Raw genomic sequence first — 19,636 nt, 5'->3', positions numbered from 1 at the left:
GTGCAAAGTGGAAAAATATTCCATCACCAAGCCTAATACCCACCACACTATCTATTACTCTAAATATAATCAGTAATAGGCTCTTTCAGTTGCAAGGAAACATGTCAAGTTCCAATATGTTGACCAAGTATAGACATACTATGTGGAAAATTCCAAAATGCAGACTTGTATTCTTTGGCAATACAATAAAAAGATCCCTTACTTTAAAAATGGTGGTTGAAACCTTAGTTTTTTTTGGCAATTCTTATTATTTGTTGCTGAAATTAATTTGCCAACTAAACAGTTGTACTACATATGTTTTTGATGATAAATGATGCAAAGGGAACTCACTGAATTGGAATCAGGTTTATTGTCACTGACCTAAGCTGTGAACTTTATTTTTTTTTGTGGCAGCAATACAGTGAAGACATAACAAATTACTATAAATAAATAGATACACAGTGCAAAAGGGGAATAGAATAGATTAGATTAGATTATGAGTTCACTCAGTCCTCGTTTATTGTTATTTAGAAATGCATGCATTAAAAAATGATACAACGTTCCTCCAGAATTATATCACAAGAAAACACAGGACAAACCACGACTAAAAGTGACAAAGCCACATAATTATAACATGTAGTTACAACAGTGCAAAGCAATACCATAATTTGATAAGGAACAGACCATGGGCACGGTAAAAAAAAGTCTCAGTCCCAATAGACTCATCGTCTCACGCAGGCAGCGAAAGGGAGGAACTCTCCCCGCCATGAACCTCTAAGCGCCGCCAACTCGCTGATGCAGTATCATTGGAAGCACCCGACCGCAGCGGACTCTGAGTCCATCTGAAAACTTTGAACCTTCAACCGGCCCCTCCGACACAGCTTCTCCGAGCACCTTCCTCTGCCGAGCGCTTCGACCCCACCCCGGCCGCCAAGCAACAAGCAAAGCTCAGGACTCGAGGCCTTCTCCTCTGGAGATTCTGGACCACATAGTAGCAGCAGCAGCGAAGCAGGCATTTCAGAAGTTTCACCAGATGTTCCTCCGTGCTCTCACATCTGTCTCCATCAAATCAGGATTGTGCACAGCACCCTACTTGACAAATAACAGACATCATCACCAGGGTGGCCGCTGCGAGCTGCATCGTGCCGCCATCTTCTCCTCCCGAATAGCGAAGTAATGTTCATGGACCGTTCAAATATCTGATGGCAGAGGAGAAGAAGCTGTTCCTAAAATGTTAAGTGCGAGTTTTCAGGCTCCTAGACCTCCTCGCTGATAGTGGTAGTGAGATGATGGCACGTCCTAGATGGTAATGGTCCTTAATGAGGAATGTTGTCTTCTTGAAGCTTTACCTTTGGAAGAAGAAACACTGTGTTCATATACAGTAAAACTCCAATAATCAGGTACTTTGGTGTTACACTGGCAGATCTGCTGGACTTTTGTATATTACTGCTTTTAATATTCCAATACACTTTTCATCTAGATTTGTATTAAGTTTTATACAGTGTGTAGAAATATTAAAAAAGTTCCAGGGGACCCTGGGAGTTTAAGGAGTGATAATAAGCAGACCAAGTGCATTTAAAGGAAGTGTGGAAAATCGAGTCACAGTGGGTTTATGGAAGACCTGTGTCTGATGCCTAATAATCAGGACTTCCATATAGCTAGATGACAAGTTATTGGAGCTTTACTTATTGAAGGACTAGATGTTCACTTTAAAAAATCAAACATTTCCACTGCTTCCCCCCCTAATTTGGAGAAGTAATTAATTGATGCATTGTAAGCAACAATATTCTTTTGTTGCTTAAAAAAATATATTTTATTGAGGGTACTTAGAGTTTTTATTCTTATCATAAAGTGGATGAAAGGAAATTATGGGGATCAATGGGAGCCTTCTGAAGGGCTTTCTGAAGTATAGTGTTGTGATGAAATAAAAAGATGCTTCTGCTTCTTAACTCACACTATCTTGGCTGTACAAGTAGAGTAAGATTTCAGAGGGTTTCCAATTTTAATTCAGTTTATTTCTGCTATACTTGTAGGAATTGTTCGATGAGGACTGGCATCAATTAAAGCTACTGGTACTAGAAATGAAGGTCACTTGTTTCTTAGATGATATGGAAATTCAGAACCGAAATCTTGAGCAAGTTATTCCTATATACATAAATGGAAAGACCCAGGTGGCTAAACTTGTGAAAAGAGAGACATCTGTGCCCGTAAGTAAAAGTACTTCCCATGTTATTTGTTTTGTGAGTAATCATTTCTATTTATTAAAATTATTAGCAACGTGTATGCATTTGGTACCTAATGGTGCATATATGCAAAAAATGCTGCAAGTGCTGGAAATATTGGAAATATTTCCATCGATGGAGGGAAATAAGTTTACTGTCTCAAGTCATTAATCTTTTATCAGAATTGAAAATTTAGGAAAACGAGCATGTTTTAATATGCAGAAGGGGAAGGGTTGTAAAGAACAGAGGGAATGGCTGTGACAGGGCAGAGACGAAGACTGTCCATGGGATATGCATGTTATTGACACTGTCTTGAGATTATAGGTGGTGAACATTGTCATTGCAGCTGACGCACCCACAGAAGTGTGTTCTGAGGGAAATGAATGACAGCACCAGCTAGAAAGTAAGCAAAAACAATGCTGTAAGTGTAATGCCAGAGCGGAGCCATTCCTGAAGATATGAAATAACAGAGTGCTGGAAATACTCAACAGGGCAGGTAGCATCTATGGAGAGAGAAGAAGAAACATGACCTAATATTACAAACTATGGCAGTAGCATACTGGTTAGCATCATGTCATTACAGCATTATTAAGCCAGCATTGCTTCTAGTGGGCTTGCTCCCTGGCATCTGGAACATAGGGCATGAGACAGAAATGACTGGCACACCTTGGTTAAACTTGCTTGCTGCAACTTTGAAGATAGGTATCACGCGGACCTGGAGACCGCCCGACAGGAGAGAAAAGCAGCAGCAACAGCTGTGTGTGTGGATTCAGGACAACTCTCTTGTCCTATCGTGAACATCTTTGGCATTCAAGAATTAGCTTTTACAGTCACATCTGAACAACCCTCAGATGAACTGCACAAACACAATTGTCAATGTTGAAATTGACGGACAACTGATGTTCCAGTGATTGCTGTAAGATCGGGGTAAAATTCCCACCACTATCAGTAAGGAATTTGTACAATCTCCCCATGGCCACATGAGCTCAATTTCCACCACTGTCAGTAAGGAATTTGTACAATCTCCCCATGGCCACATGGGCTCAGTTCCCACCACTGTCAGGAAAGAATTTGTACAATCTCCCCATGGCCACATGGGCTCAGTTCCCACCACTGTCAGTAAGGAATTTGTACAATCTCCCCATGGCCACATGGGCTCAGTTTCCATCACCGTCAGTAAGGAATTTGTACAATCTCCCCATGGCCACATGGGCTCAGTTCCCACCACTGTCGGTAAGGAATTTGTACATTCTTCCCATGGCCACATGGGCTCAGTTCCCACCACTGTCGGTAAGGAATTTGTACATTCTTCCCATGGCCACATGGGCTCAGTTCCCACCACTGTCAGTAAGGAATTTGTACGTTCTTCCCATGGCCACATGGGTTCTTCCAGGTGCTCTGGTTTTCTCCCACTTTCCAAAGACGCACGGCCAGGGTTAGCGAGTTTTAGGCACATGATGTTGGAGTCACAAGCATGGCAACATTTGCAGGCTGCTGATCTGATTTGACGCAAGCGATGCATTTCACTGAATGCTTTGACATGCGTGACAATTAAAGTTAATCTTTAAATGCTTTTGTCAACTTTGTCTCCCTACACCAAGATACCTTTGGCTCTATTCGGGCAACATTTATCAAAAGCTGCAACAAGTTCTCCAGACCAATGGTGTTTTTTAGTTCCAAATTTTCCTGTTACTTTTGCTTTGTGCCAAACTTTCTTTCGCAGTTTTTCCATCAAAGTGATTTAGATCAAGATGTGACTGAGCAATATCATACTCAACTAGGCCAAAGCAACTTGAAATGATAAAACAGCAGCCAATCACTGAAGTAAGATTTTCTTTTTGATTTAGCAAAATGCACAACACATTACTGCTTGTTCCACAGTGCAGTGGCACAGATAGTGGAGCTGCTGCCTCTATGCTCCAGAAACCTAGATTCAACCCCAATCTCAGGTGTTGTCTATATGAAGTCCACATGTTCTCATTGTTCCTTTGTGGGTTTCCTCAAGATGCTTTAGTTTCCTCCTGCACCCTAAAGGTATGCAGATTGGTAAGGTAACTGGACACTATTATTGCATGTAGTTTTGTAGATGAATGTTAGAAGCTGTGGAGTGGAATCACTTCTGGGGTGGTGACAGGGTGGAGACGTTTAGAAGGAAGGTTGAAGGGATTGTCCTGTGAGTCAACAAAGAGTCAATGGACCAAAATGGCCAATTGATATGCTGTTAGGTAGTAGTAATGACAATATTTTGTCATGCACTTAGTTCTTTGTCTCTGACAATGGATGGCTAGAGGGAGCAAACTGCCTGCAGATAGAGAGATAAACAGTGGGCAAGAAGGTGAAGCTATGCAGTTTGGTAGAAAGCAATGAAAAAGAGGATATATCAGTAGCTGTTGTCATGTTGAGGGATCTTCCACTGATAGCTTATGGGTTGCAAAGATTAAACATGTTGGTTCAGAGATCAGTTTGACAGGCAAATGATATTCGTGGCTTTATTGCAGAAGATTTGAAGTCTTGCTGAACAGTTGCAGGCCTTTGTTTAAGGTGTCACCATGCGAAGACTCAACTGAATGTAAAGAAAAATCTACTTGGAGACCTTATCGAGAGAGAGAGAGAGAGATTTTTGTGTATAATTACATGTGCTTGTTAGCATTAGGAGAATGAGAGGTGAGATCATTCAGATTTTCAAATTCCTGTAGCAGAAGCATTCCGAACAAAGCATTAAGCAGATTGTTCTCAGGGTGAGGGCTCTTCTATTTAGGACTGAGTTGCTGTGAAATTTCTTTATTCATTGGAGGGCTGTGGATACTCATTTGTTGAGCCTATTCAAGACTGAGAGGGAACTAAGGGAATTAAGAGATGGGATGGCGAAACAACTTTGAACTTGAGGCACAGTCAGCCATGAACTTACTGACTGGCAGAGTTAGCTTCAGGGTCTAAATGATCTGCTGCTTTTCCTACTTCCTATCTCATTTGTGATCTTGCAGACTTATGAAGAATTGAAATTGGTCTCTTTATTTTTGTTGAACTATTGCATTTTGAATGTGATTTCCTTAAACTGTTAATGTGCCTTATAATAAAAGACTAGCACAAAATGTGGGGGGTGGGGGAGAAATCTCCATGTTCAATAGTTCAATAGGTGCATTTAATGTCAGAGAAATGTATACAATATACATCCTGAAATTCATTTTCTTCAGAAGCATCCACGAAAACAGAGGAGTACCCCAAAGAATGAATGACAGTTAAATGTTATGTAGCCTGGGGGAAAAGTACACACTCAGGACAACAAATACTTTTTCGGGTTTTAATTCCTTTATCTGTTTTAGATGTTTAAGTGCCAGAAGAGGGTCACAAAACAAAACGAATGAATTTACAACCAGTTCTTGCCGTTACAATCTCAGTTTAACTTTCGATCCACACCCTTGTGTATGGACATAATTGCATATGCAGTATAAAAAATACCAGAACTAATACAGTACTAATACGGTAGTGGCAATTCTGAAGGAACACAATACAAACAACATTAGAATCCCACTCACTCTGCATCTTATACATAACAGTGAAAAATGTAAGCGAATACATCTCATCTAAGACGTACACACGTGCTGAACTTCCTAACAGAGACTAAACATTCATGTTACGCGGTTACATGCACAATCAGTCATGAAACAATAAAGTTAGACGAAAGGTTCATTTTGGCACAACTTTTACAAGATATTGCCTGGTAGTTAAATTACAGGGAGACCGACCTACTTGGCTGGTGAGGAACTTTCCCCAAGCCACGCGATCCAGCGTCGACGCCTTTACTTGTGAAAATCTAAAGCATCCATGTATAAAAGTAAAGGCATCCGTTAGTCCATGGATCTGCGCCTGGAAAGTCTTCACTCTCCAGGGCGCAGGCCTGGGCAAGGTTGTATGGAAGACTAGCAGTTGCCCATGTTGCAAGTCTTCCCTCTCCACAACACCAATGTTGTCCAAGGGAAGGGCATTAGGATCCATACAGCTTGGTACCAGTGTTGTCACAGAGCAATGTGTGATTAAGTGCCTTGCTCAAGGACACAACACGTTCCCTCCGCTGGGGCTCGAACTCACGACCTTCAGGTAGCTAGTCCAATGCCTTAACCACTTGGCCACGTGCCCACATCCACATGTAAAACATGCCAAATTACTGATATTCTCGATCCGCCAACAAGCATAAAGGAATTCATATGGATATTGTCAATTAATGCTCACCTTTCCTCACCGTGCCCAGCCTCGGGAGGAACCCGATTCCAATGCCTTACCATGTCTTCAGCAGAAAGCAAAATGGTCTCCCCACTATCCCGTGCGTGCGTAATGACATCATTGTCTCCCTTAAAGGTACAGACAAGTATTCTAGCATTACCCGGATGGCTGCCTAAGTACACTTTTAACGATACTGAATAAGATCCGACGGTCACCCGGTTACAGTTAGAATCCCTAAGCCCCCCCCCAACACCCCCTCCCATGGACAAGCAGCAGCAAGGCAATGACCCTGACCCCACCCCCACCAGAAAAAAAAGCATTGGCATCTTCTACCAAACACTCAAGCATGCAGCAAAGCATCAATAAAGACAGAGACTTGCAGTACCCCAAAGACTACTCGTTCAACTGGTAATTTGACATACCACAGGCTCTCTCTTTCCTTACTAAGGGAAAAAGAGGTGTCTCCGTTTCACAGCAAGAGGGGAGACATAACAAACAGCTCGCTGATTTATGATGTTAAAGGTCTGTTGCATCACTTTTTCTGAGCTCTGCACCTGGAGGATCGGCCCCGAGGCTCAGGTCTCTGGACACACAGGCGGCAGCTAACCTGCTGCTCCCGTTGTCCCGTGTTCTTCCACGATGCCTCAATCAGGGGCACCGGCCTTTAATCAGCCTGTCTCCAGAACCACGAAAATCCAGCACCATGAAGGCACGCTGGTCTTCTCGGCTGCGTCCTTGAGATATCAAAAAGTGGCCGGTCATGAAGCTCTGAGAGCGAGTCCAGTTCTTGCAAAGAACCAATGTCAGACTCCAGGTCAAAGTCTTCTAAAGAACCTTGAAAAGGGAAAAAAAAGAGATATTAATGATAGAACTAGAGCTGTTTTCTAAAATGCAAGCAAAGGAGTTGCCGTTTAGCGCCATCTTGACTTTGCAACGCCCTCCTTTTGGCCATAATCTACAGAAAGGTCCACACTTTCTATGATTAAGAAGTATTATATATTATGCATTTGTTAGCAAACCTGAAGGTAATGCTCATTGAACATGGATATGCCAGTGGGAATATGGGAAGAGGCTGTTAAATTAGAAATTCAGCACTGTATTCTTTCCTCAGTAGCCACCGAAAGCGTAAACCAATCTGTGGGTGAATAACAGGGCCAGCACTTACTGGCCATCCTTGCACTGCTCCCTTGAACCTCTGCAGTCCTTCTGGGCAAAAGTGTTCTCACAGTGCAGAGTACGGTTGCAGAACTTGTGTACAATGGCAATGTAGGAAAGGCAAGTGTATCCAGGCCTAGTTGATGTGTGACTTGGAGGAAGACCTGGTGGTTTTCCCATGTGCCTGCTGCCTTTGTCCTGGTGTCAGTGGAGGTCGAGGATTTTGGACAAGCTGGGAATAGAAAGCTGAATTAACCCACTTGAATAGGAGGAGCACATTTCTACAAACCCCATTTCCAGAAAAGTTGGGATATTTTCCAAAATGCAACAAAAACAAAAATCTGTGATATGTTAATTCACGTGAACCTTTATTTAACTGACAAAAGCACAAAGAAAAGATTTTAAATAGTTTTACTGACCAACTTAATTGTATTTTGTAAATATACACAAATTTAGAATTTGATGGCTGCAACATACTGAACAAAAGTTGGAACAGAGTTAAAATAAGATTGAAATGTGCACAGAAAAGTCATGCTACTGTGACAATTATAGCCACCTGGGCTCGGGAGTACTTCGGAAAACCATTGTCACTCAACACAGTCCGTCGCTGCATCCAGAAATGCAACTTGAAACTGTATTACGCAAGGAGGAAGCCATACATCAGCTCTATGCAGAAACACCGGCGAGTTCTCTGGGCCCGAGCTCATCTCAGATGGACCGAAAGACTGTGGAACCGTGTGCTGTGGTCAGATGAGTCCACATTTCAGCTAGTTTTCAGAAAAAATGGACATCGAGTTCTCTGTGCCAAAGGTGAAAACGACCATCCAGATTGTTATCAACGAAAGGTGCAAAAGCCAGCATCTGTGATGGTATGGGGTGCATCAGTGCCCACGGCATGTGAGTTGCATGTATGTGAAGGTACCATTGACTCTGAAGTGTATATTAGGATTTTAGAGAGACATATGTTGCCATCAAGGCGACGTCTCTTCCTGGGACGTCCATGCTTATTTCAGCAGGACAATGCCAGATCACATTCTGCACGGGCTACAGCAGCGTGGCTTTGTAGACATAGAGTGTGTGTGCTTGACTGGCCTGCTGCCAGTCCAGATCTATCTCCTATTGAAAATGTATGGCGCATCATGAAGAGGAGAATCAGACATCGGAGACCATGGACTGTTGAGCAGCTGAAGTCTTATATCAAGCAAGAATGGACAAAATTTCCAATTGCGAATCTACTACAATTAGTATCCTCAGTTCCAAAACGATTAAAAAGTGTTATTAAAAGGAAAGGTGATGTAATACAATGGTAAACATGCCTCTGTCCCAACTTTTGTTGAGTGTGTTGCAGCCATCAAATTCTAAATTCGTGTATGTTTACAAAATACAATTAAGTTGGTCAGTAAAACTATTGAAAATCTTTTCTTTGTACTTTTGTCAGTTAAATGAAGGTTCACGTGAATTAACGTATCACAGATTTTTGTTTTTATTGCATTTTGGAAAATATCCCAACTTTTCTGGCAATGGGGTTTGTATATAACCTGACAACAAAGAAGGCAATTAGTTCAATTCATCATGTTCATATTACTCACAAAGGGATCCCACTCCCCAATAACTTTCCCTGTATTCTCTCCACTTTCCCATCAACTCCCCATCAGGTTCCTTCACCCTCCTGGACACGAAGGACAACTTACAATAGCCAGTTAACTTCTCAATTGGCATGCCTTTGGGACATGGGAGGAACCTGGTGCACCTGGAAGAAAACTGCATGGTCGCAGGGAGGATGTCCAAATTCAACACAGCACCAGAGGTTAGGATTGAACTTGGGACATTGAAGGTGTGAGATAGCAGCTCAGCCAAATACATCATTGTCTTGCCCTGTTAATGGGATGGTTGATTGCCCTCTACAGCCATTCAAGTGTTTACTTGCCATCTTTGAGGTTTGTACCCTGGATCATTTGGACAGCAAAGATGCATATATCAGGGTGCTCTTTATCAACTACAGCTCAACATTCAATACTAATCAATAAGCTTCAAGACCTTGGCCCCGATACCTCATTGTACAATTGGATTCTTGATTTCCTCACTTGTAGACCCCAGTCAGTTCAGATTGGTAACAACATCCCCTCCACAATCTTCATCGGCACAAGTGCACCACAAGGCTCTGTGCTTATCCCCTACTCTGCTCGCTTTACACTTGTGATTTGGTTCACTGATGACATCACCGTTGTTGGCTGAATCAGAGGTGGTGATGAATCAGCATATAGGAGGGAGATTGAAAATTTGGCTGAGTGGTGTCACAAAAACAACCTCTCAATCAATGTCAACAAGATCAAGGAGCTGATTGTTGATTTAAGGTGGATGAAACTGGAAGTTCGTGAACCAGTCTTCATCGGGGGATCAGAGGTCAGCAACTTGACATTCCTCGGTGTTATCATCTCAGAGGATCTGTTCTACTTCCTTAGGAGTTTGCGAAGATTCAGCATGACATCGAAAACCTTGACAATCTTCTATAGATTGTGGTGGAGAGTATATTGACTGGCTGCATCATGGCCTGGTACAGAAACACCGATGTCCTTGAACAGAAAATCTTACAAAATGTGATGAATATGTCCCAGTTTATTACTGATAAAGCCTTCACTGCATCTACATGGAGTGCTGTTGCAGGAAAGCAGTGTCTTTGACTACAAGTACCTCAGGTCAAGAATGATGAGTTTGAAGAAGGACATAAAGATACGGAAGGTGCTGGCGTGGAGGGCTATGAATGACATGAAGGAAATTTGTAAGTCGAACCTGACCAGAGGGCTTAAAAAGAGGATTTTCATAGCAGTCATAGAGTCCATCCTCATGTACGGATGTGAGACGTGGACACTCACCAAGACGATGCGAAAGTCTCTAGATGTTTGCTATACACGAATGCTCCGGATGGCTCTTGATGTGAGTTGGCAACAGCACATGACGAACATTGAGCTCTATAACAACCTACCGATGCTCTCCACTAAAATCGAGGCGAGAAGACTGCAACTAGCAGGGCACTGTCTGTGCCACCCCGAGCTACCTGCCAGCCTAGTCATCATACGGGAGCCCAAGCACAGGAGGATGAACCCTGGGCGCCCTCTCAAGACTATGGTCAACACGCTCCTAGAAGACAGCGGTGTGGCTAATGTAGATGAACTGAACACACTGATGAGGGAGAAGTGGAGAGTCTGTCATCATGCCTGATGCCGGCCCCCTAAGCCTGAGTCAACGTAGTAGCCGTAGTATCCATCATCAAGGACCCCCACCACCCAGGCCCTCCTGTTCTCTTCTCACTGTTGCCATGAGGAAGAAGGTACAGGAGCCTCAGGACCCACACAATCAGGTTCAGGAACAGTTATTACCCCTCAGCCATCAGGCTCTAGATCCAGAGGGGATAACTTCACTCCCCACATCCTATGGACTCACTTTCAATGGCTCTTCATCTCATGTTCTCAATATTTATTTGCTTATTTATTTATTTAATTTTCTTTTCTTTTGCACGTTAGTTGGTTCTCCGCCCTGTTGGGTATGGTCTTTCACTGATTCTATTATGTTTCTTGGATTTCCTGAGTATGCCTGCAAGAAAATGAATCTCAGGGTTGTATATGGTGACATATATGTACTTTGATAATAAAATTATTTTGTACTTTGTCCTGTTATGAACCCTGTAACTGGGTTGCCAAACCAGCAGAAATGGAACGCTCATTGGAGTCTGTGATTACTAGGAACTAATAAAGTTTTATTAAAGAAATAAGGAATACAGTACACTAATCGCAAGGATATAAATGTAACAGGTTAGCAATGATAATACACACATGTACACCAGAAATAGGGTAATAGGAATCAACCAAGCTCTATCGCAGTCTAGGTGTAAAATGATCAGTCTTAAGTGAAGCAGGGTTCAGTTCAGTTTAGTGCAGTTTGAAGTAATTGCTGTTGTTGTACCGTTGGGGAGAGAGAGAGAGATGCAGTTGGTTTCGGGCAGACCTTTTGATGTCTTCTGATCCCGCTGTGGTCACCGACTGTGACCCCTCTGTTCCGGATAAGATCATTCTTCCGCGGTGAACCAGGCACCCAGGCAAGGGCAGACACACACCCCAGGTTCCCACCGATCGTACCTTTACACCCTGTGAGCCTCTGACTGATTTCCGCAAACCAATCGTCCAAATTTCCACCAACTTGTGGGGGCACACTGCTCTTTCCAGGGTCTCGTGGCATGTCTCATGCCTTAGCAAACCTGCTCTTTTTATCCCCCTGCTGGGGTATCACCTGTCCATCGAACTTCAAACAGTTCAGGTTCAAAGCAACCGGTCTGTCAATATCTGAATTGTGTTTCTGTCTCGGTAATCTCTCTCTTCTCTCTTATTAGCATTTTGAATGTTTCTCCATTGTCTTCTGTTATCTCTCTCATTAGCATCATCCGTCCGGTAGCTCTGCTTGGCGTCACACATGACACCCCCACCCTTAAAAGGATTTTTACCGGGGTAAAAATTATGGGCATGAATGCATATTATAAGATACACACTAATATACAGGTAGTCATCAGCTATTCGGCTAATACAGAGAACTTGAAGTTTTAACACCTTGACAGACAATCAGCAATCACACTGTCAGTTCCTTTTATATGTTTTATCTTAATATCAAATTCCTGTAATACCAGGCTCCAACTTAATAAGCATTTGTTTTTATCCTTCATTGTGGCCAAAAACACTAATGGATTGTGATCAGTGTAAATTATCAGCGGTTTCCGTGCCGGACAAATATAAACCTCAAAATGTTATAATGCCAGTATGATTGCCAGTAATTCCTTCTCCACAGTGGAATAATTTCTCTATTGGACATTAAACTTCTTAGAAAAATAAGCCACTGGGTGTTGAATTTCCTCCTTGTCTGTCTGCAACAGCACCGCCCCTGCCGCTTCGTCGCTAGCATCTGTTGCTAGGGAGAAGGGTTTTGAAAAGTCCGGCGCACTCAATACAGGGTGGTGACACAGAATCGCTTTCAGACTCTCGAAGGCTTGTTGACAAAGGTCGTTCCACACAAACTTCGCATTCTTTGGCAAAGAACTTAGTAAGAGGGAGGGTAATATCCGCAAAGTTTTTGCAAAACTTCCGATAGTACCCCACCATCCCCAAGACCCTTCCCAGGGCTTTCTTGTCCGTCGGGATGGGAACTTCAGAGATAGCCTGCACCTTAGCCTGCATCGGTGCCAGCTGCCCCTGTCCTACCACATACCTCAGATAAGTGACCTTAGCGTGGCTGAACTCACTTTTCACGAGGTTCGCTGTCAGGTTGGCTTCAGACAGCCGTTTAAACAGTTCCTGTACTGCCACAATGTGCTCCTCCCACGTGTCACTCCAGACCACTAAATCGTCAATATACGCTTCTGTGTTCTTTAACCTTTTTATCGCTGAATTAATCATCCTTTGGAAGGTCCCTGGGGCGTTCTTCATGCCAAAACGTAAAACATTATACTCGTATAACCCGGATGGAGTGACAAATGCTGAGATTTCTCTAGCCCGGTCGGTTAAAGGAACACACCAGTACCCTTTCAGCAAATCAATCTTTGTGATGTACTTAGTTTTCCCTACTTTATCGATGCAATCATCTACCCTTGGGATGAGGTATGCATCAGTTTTTGTGATGGTGTTCACCTTTCTGTAATCTGTACAGAATCGTATGCTCCCATCGGGTTTCGGGACAACCATACAGGGAGAAGCCCATTCCGATTTGGATGGCCTAATAATAACTGTGGCTAGCATGTGTTCAGTTTCTTTCTCCACCAGCTTGCCCTTCTCTAAGTTCATCCTATAGGGGTGTTGCTTAATAGGCTGATCTGATGTGACAACAACATCATGTACTGTCCCCTTGCATCGCCTCGAGACATCCGGACATACATCGGCATGCCGGTTAATTAGCTTTATCAGTGGCTCACTCTGTTCAGGGGTTAAGTGAGAGACCTTATCAGCAAAGTTGGCCAAGACAATAGAGTTCTCCAATCTGGTCGGCACCATATTTATCTTTTCAAGATGGGGTTTCCCCTTATCATTTGCCACCCCAGCCTCATTAATTTTTGTGATAACACTGACTAGATCTGCTTTCTGATCGTGGTAAGCTTTTAACGTATTAATATGTACTAATTGGGTCGGCTTACGTCTGTCCGGCATTTCAATAACATAATTCAAAGAGTCTATCTTTTTAATCACTTTGTACGGACCGTGGAATCTCACCTGGAGGGGGTTGGTTACCACTGGAAACAGAACTAAGACCCTATCGCCCACTTGAAACACTTGTTCACGGGCACGTCTATCGTACCACTGTTCCATTTTAGTTTGGGAGTGTCGTAGGTTTTCTTTGGAAAGGTCACAGATCCTTTTAAGCCTCTCACGAAATTTTAAAACATAATCAATCACATTAACTTGTACTGTCGGACTGGATCATTGCTCTTTCAGTAAGGTCAGAGGTCCTCTGGGCCGATGACCGAAGACGAGCTCGAATGGGCTGAACCCCAATGACTCCTGAACCGTGTCCCTTACGGCAAATAACAGGAGAGGCAAGGCATCATCCCAGTCCCTAGCGTTCTCTTGACAATAAATTTTAATCATGGTCTTTAATGTTGCGTGGAATCTCTCCAACGCCCCTTGGGACTCCGGGTGGTATGCGGAGGCCAAAATCTGCTTTGCTCCCATCTTATCCAACATCCGTCGGAATGTGTGAGATCTGAAGACACTCCCCTGATCTGACTCGATTTCCCTTGGCAGCCCCACCGTAGTGAAAAATTTCACAAGTGCCTTTACCACTGCGGAAGCCTTGATGCTTGCCAGGGGCACAGCCTCCGGAAACCTGGTGGTGACGAACATCATAGTCACCACATACTCTCGCCCACTCGCAGTTCTGGGCAGGGAACCAAAAAAATCCACAATTATTTGGGAAAAAGGTTCCCTGAAAGCGGGTATCGGTTGAAGGGGCGCTTTAGGCAGGACCTGGTTCGGCTTTCCTACCACCTGACAGGCATGACACCGTCTACAATATTCAATAATATCCTTCCTCATGTTCGGCCAGTAAAACTCTTTCATAATTCTATCGACTGTTTTCCTCACCCCAAAATGTCCACCGAGGGGTATCTTGTGGGCCAGGTTAAAATCTCGTCCCTATAAATTTTCGGCACTACCACCTGGTGTACCACCCCCGACTCCTCATCTGTGGGCATGGTACTTGGTCTCCACTTCCTCATCAGTACTCCCTCCTTCATATAATAGCCCACTGGCTCCCTTTTTATTTCTGCTTCAAAGAGAGCTGTCTCCGTCAAAATCATCAGCTCCTCGTCTCGTTCCTGTGCCTGTATAAATTTCTTCCTCGCTAATGATAAATCTACCTCAACTCCCTCACTTCCTTCCGCTCCACTATGCTCCTTCTTCTCACTTTCTAACCCCTCCTGGTACAAGGCTGGTAAAAATGTCTCAGCTAAATCTATATTCGCTTCGGCAACCTTTCTCGACATGCGCCGAGTTACTGCGCAAGCGGGATAAACCTGTGAATCCATGGGCAGGTCCTCAGTACTGGCAGGCTTGCTCATCAGCTTTACTGCTGGGTACACATCTCCACCTGCAAGGTCGTTACCGAGTAAGACCTCCACGCCTTCCATCGGTAATTTGGACCTCACCCCTATCATGACCCGTCCGGAGACCAAGTCACTTTTCAGGTATATCTGGTGCAAAGGTACTGCTTCAGTCCCCTTCCCAATGCCTTTTATCACACTGACCTCCCCAATCTCGGTCTCTGCACTAAAGTCTAACACCCTCCTTAAGATCAATGACTGACAAGCCCCAGTGTCTCTCCAGATCTGTACTGAAACTGGGGTTGACCCCTCTTTCACCGACACCAATCTGGCCGAAGTAAACTTCTTGCGCCCTTCCTGAACTCTATCAGACCTCTTCTCCCCTGGCGGTTTGTTTGCCGGCTCAATACAGCCAGTCGGAGTCGTCGTTTTTCCTTTCCCCGTCTCCTTCTTTGGGGCAAAACACCTGGATGCAATGTGACCAGCTTTCCCACAATTATAGCATACGAAACCAGGAGACTTCCTACCAAACTGCTTCCCATCTTCCTTATCCTTCTCACTAGTCCCCGGCTTACTTTCTGGCTTTTCTGGCGGACTTTCTCCGCCCTCTCGACTACCCTTCTGGTAGCTCTTACTCAGGGTAAACTTTGCTTTGTGTGTTAACTCATACTCATCCGCTAACTTAGCAGTTGCAGCTAAGGTTTCTGCCTCTTTCTCATCTAGATAGGGCCTGATACCTTCAGGGACACAACCTTTAAATTGCTCAATCAGTATTAGCTGTAGCAGTCTATCATAATTCCCAGTGACCCCTTTTGAGGCGCACCAACGCTCACAATACATCTGCATCTCACGGGCAAACTCTAAATACGTGCGGCCCCACTGCTTCCTCACATTCTGGAACCTTTACCGGTATGCCTCCGGGACCAACTCATACGGAGTATAGCCTCTTTCACCACATCATACTTCTGGGCATCTTCTGCTGACAATGCTGAGTGAGCTTGTTGAGCCTTCCCCTTAAGTACGCTCTGAAGCAAAACAGCCCACTTATCCCTCGGCCAGTCCTGACTTGCAGTGACTTTTTCAAAATGTAGAAAATACCGATCAACATCGGCCTCCTCAAATGGGGGAACCAACCTAACCTCCTCGGTCGCCCTGAACCCTCCACCTTGGTTCGGCATTTGGTCCCTCTCTAGCGCCATCCTTAACTTCTCCAGCTCAAACTCCCTTTGCTTCTGCTTCTCTCTCTTTTCCCGTTCTAGCTGCCTTTCTCTCTCTTCTCGTTCTAACTGCTTTACTTGGAACTCGTGCTTAAGTCTCAATTTTTCCATCTGCAGCTGCACTGCCTCTCCACCAGGTTTGCTCATAGACACCACCTCCAGCTCCCCGTGGGGAAACACACCTTTAGATACATAATGCTCAACGATAGCTCTGTGCATCTCCGCTCTCCTCATTGTCGGTTTCCCCTTAAAAAGATTCAATCGTTTTGCAACAGTCGCCAATTCTGATCTCCTGACATCCTCTAATGCCTCCAAGGTTGGCGCCTTTAGAAATTCCTCAATCTCCATTTCAGCTGCTTGCCCAATTTTTTTCTTTCGGAATTTTAACCCAATCAATTTACCCAGTCCCAATTTTGGCGTTCAAAATCCCGGACGAGATCCCCACTTATGTTACGTACCCCGTAACTGGGTTGCCAAACCAGCAGAAATGGAATGCTCATTGGAGTCTGTGATTGCTAGGAACTAATAAAGTTTTATTAAAGAAATAAGTAATACAGTACACTAACCGCAAGGATATAAATGTAACAGGTTAGCAATGATAATACACACATGTACACAGAAATAGGGTAATAGGAATCAACCAAGCTCTATCGCAGTTTAGGGGTAAAATGATCAGTCTTAGGTGAAGCAGAGTGCAGTTCAGTTTAGTGCAGTTCGAAGTAATCGCTGTTGTTGTACCGTTGGGGGGGGGGAGAGAGAGAGAGAGAGAGAGAGAGAGAGAGATACAGTTGGTTTCGGGCAGACCTTTTGATGTCTTCTGATCCCGCTGTGGTCACTGACTGTGACCCCTCCATTCCGGATACGATCGTTCTTCCGTGGTGAACCGGGCACCCGGGCAAGGACGGACACACACCCCAGGTTCCCGCCGATCGTACCTTTACACCCTGTGAGCCTCTGACCGATTTTCGCGAACCGGTCCTCCAAACTCACACCAACTTGTGGGGGCACACTGCTCTTTCCAGGGTCTCATGGTGTGTCTCGTGCCTTAGCAAACCTGCTCTTTTTATCCCCCTACTGGGGTATCACCTGTCCATCAAACTTCAAACAGTTCAGGTTCAAAGCAAACGGTCTGTCAATATCTGAATTGTGCTTCTTTCTTGTTAAGCTCTCTCTTCTCTCTTATTAGCATTTTGAATGTTTCTCCATTGTCTTCCGTTATCTCTCTCATTAGCATCATCCGTCCGGTAGCTCTGCTTGGCATCACACATGACAGTCCATCTGGCTGTCCTTGGAGTTCTGGGCATACTCTTGCCAATTCATGCCCAGATCCCCAGGATTGCAATGTATATACAGTTTAAATTAGCTGTCTCTATTGTCCATTATCTGACAGTGACTTCTGGAGCTGTGACAAGTACATAAGCTGCGGCCATAACCATAACCGGGGCACCACAGTGGCTCAGCTAGATAAATGCTTCCTCACAGATCCAGTGACCTGGCTTTAGAGTCATAGAGAAGTACAGCACAGAAACAGGCCCTTTGATCCATCTAGTCCGTGACAAAACCATTTAAGCTGCTTGCTCCCATTGACCTGCACTGGGACCATAGCCCTCCATATCCCTACTATCCATCTACACATCCAAACTTCCCTTAAATGTTGAAGTCAAGCTTGTATGTACCACTTGTGCCGGCAGATCACTCCACACTCTCGTGACCCTTTGAGTGAAGAAGTTTCCCCTTAAACTTTTCACCTTTCACCCTTAACCCATGACCTCTAGTTTTGTAGTCCCACCCAACCTTAGTGGAAATAGCCAGCTTGCATTAACGTTATCTATAGCCCTGATAATTTTGTATACCTCAATCAAATCTCCTTTGAATCTTCTACATTCTAAGGAATGTGTCCTCGTATTCAATCTTTCCCTATAACTCAGGTCCTCTAGATCCGACAACATCCTTGTAAATTTTCTCTGCATTTTTTATTCCTTGTATGTAGGTGAAGAGAACTGCACACAATACTCCAAATTGAACCTCATCAATGTCTTCAACATAACATCCCATCTCAACTACTCAATACAAGTTTCAAGTACATTATTATTAAAGAATGTATAAATTATACTGCCTTGAGATTTGCTTGCTCGCATGTAGCCACAAAGCAAGAAACCTGAAAGAACCCAATTTAAAGAAAAATAAATAATAAAAATAAAAGACCAACACTTGATATACAAGAAAAAGAAAAACAGATCATGCAAACAGTTGAAGCAAACAACAGTGTTCCAAACCAAAAATGAGTCTTCAGATCTGAACCCCGGAGTATGCCCATAGCCTTGCTTATCAGTTCATTATATTAGCGGGCACGCAACACAGCAGCTGGTGCAGTCTTCACAGCCTCAGTGCCAAGGAGATGACCATCTCAGAGAACAAGAAAAATTGACTCTCAACCCGACCAACACCCTGTCTTTTTAGTCTATCTGAGCCAGCGTTTAAATTGACCAAACAACGGAACAGCAAAAGGCTCCAAGCCCTGGAGAGAGGAGTGGAGATCACGGAGAACAAGTGAAATCTGCTTTTGCCTCTGATCTGCACGAACGTTTAAATCATCTAAATAGTGGATCGTACCCTGCACTAGGACCTGGCCGCTGCGGAAAACTCTGACCTAGATCACGCTGGCCAGCAACTTGATCTGGGCCCAGATTCCATCACCCAGCCTGAAGCTGCTCTCAAGCTCTTCAAATCAGCTCAGTGCCCAGAGTGATCCAACGTCATTCCCAGTCCAGTTGGATGGGCACCAAATCTCCTCTGCCCGGGCCCCAATATCTCAACTCAGTGCCCAGAGTGATACAACTTTGCTTTCAGGCCAGCTGTACGGGCATTGGAACTCCATCTGCGATGACTCTGCAACACACCATCTTGGCTCATCCATTGAGCTTACTCCACCATCACTTATCCCTTACGTTGTTTGTGGTGATAATTTAAAACCATTTAGCTCAGGAAAGGTATTGTTAGTGATGTTTTTAGTCAGATTTCTTAGCTTTTTGACTATCAGGAAGCTGTCATACACGTTCGGTTGTGGCACCTAAACCGGAAGTCAGACCCATTGATTTATGAGGGCCAATGAGCCAAAAGCTTTCTTTATGGCCCTATCTACCTGTGACACCACTTTCAATGAATTTATGGACCTGTATTCCCAGATCCCTTTGCCCCACCATACCCATCAATTCCCTACCATTCCCTGTGTAAGACCTATCAAAGGTCTTTGGTCCACCAAAGTGCAG

General features: G+C 44.1%; 1 protein-coding gene across 1 annotated transcript in view; it reads left to right on the top strand.

Moving 5' to 3' along the window:
- LOC140199571 (uncharacterized) overlaps positions 1 to 19,636 on the top strand; it is a 254,277-nt gene that overhangs the window by 50,733 nt on the left and 183,908 nt on the right. Inside the window, exon 6 of the mRNA XM_072261873.1 lies at positions 2,013 to 2,186. Within this exon, the coding sequence (XP_072117974.1) occupies positions 2,013 to 2,186 (174 nt within the window). The remainder of the gene's footprint in view (positions 1 to 2,012; positions 2,187 to 19,636) is intronic.

The sequence above is a fragment of the Mobula birostris genome, chromosome 1, assembly GCF_030028105.1.
Source record: "Mobula birostris isolate sMobBir1 chromosome 1, sMobBir1.hap1, whole genome shotgun sequence".
Lineage (NCBI taxonomy): Eukaryota > Metazoa > Chordata > Chondrichthyes > Myliobatiformes > Myliobatidae > Mobula > Mobula birostris.
Note: the sequence above shows the minus strand (reverse complement) of the source record. Positions and strands in the feature narration are given on the sequence as shown.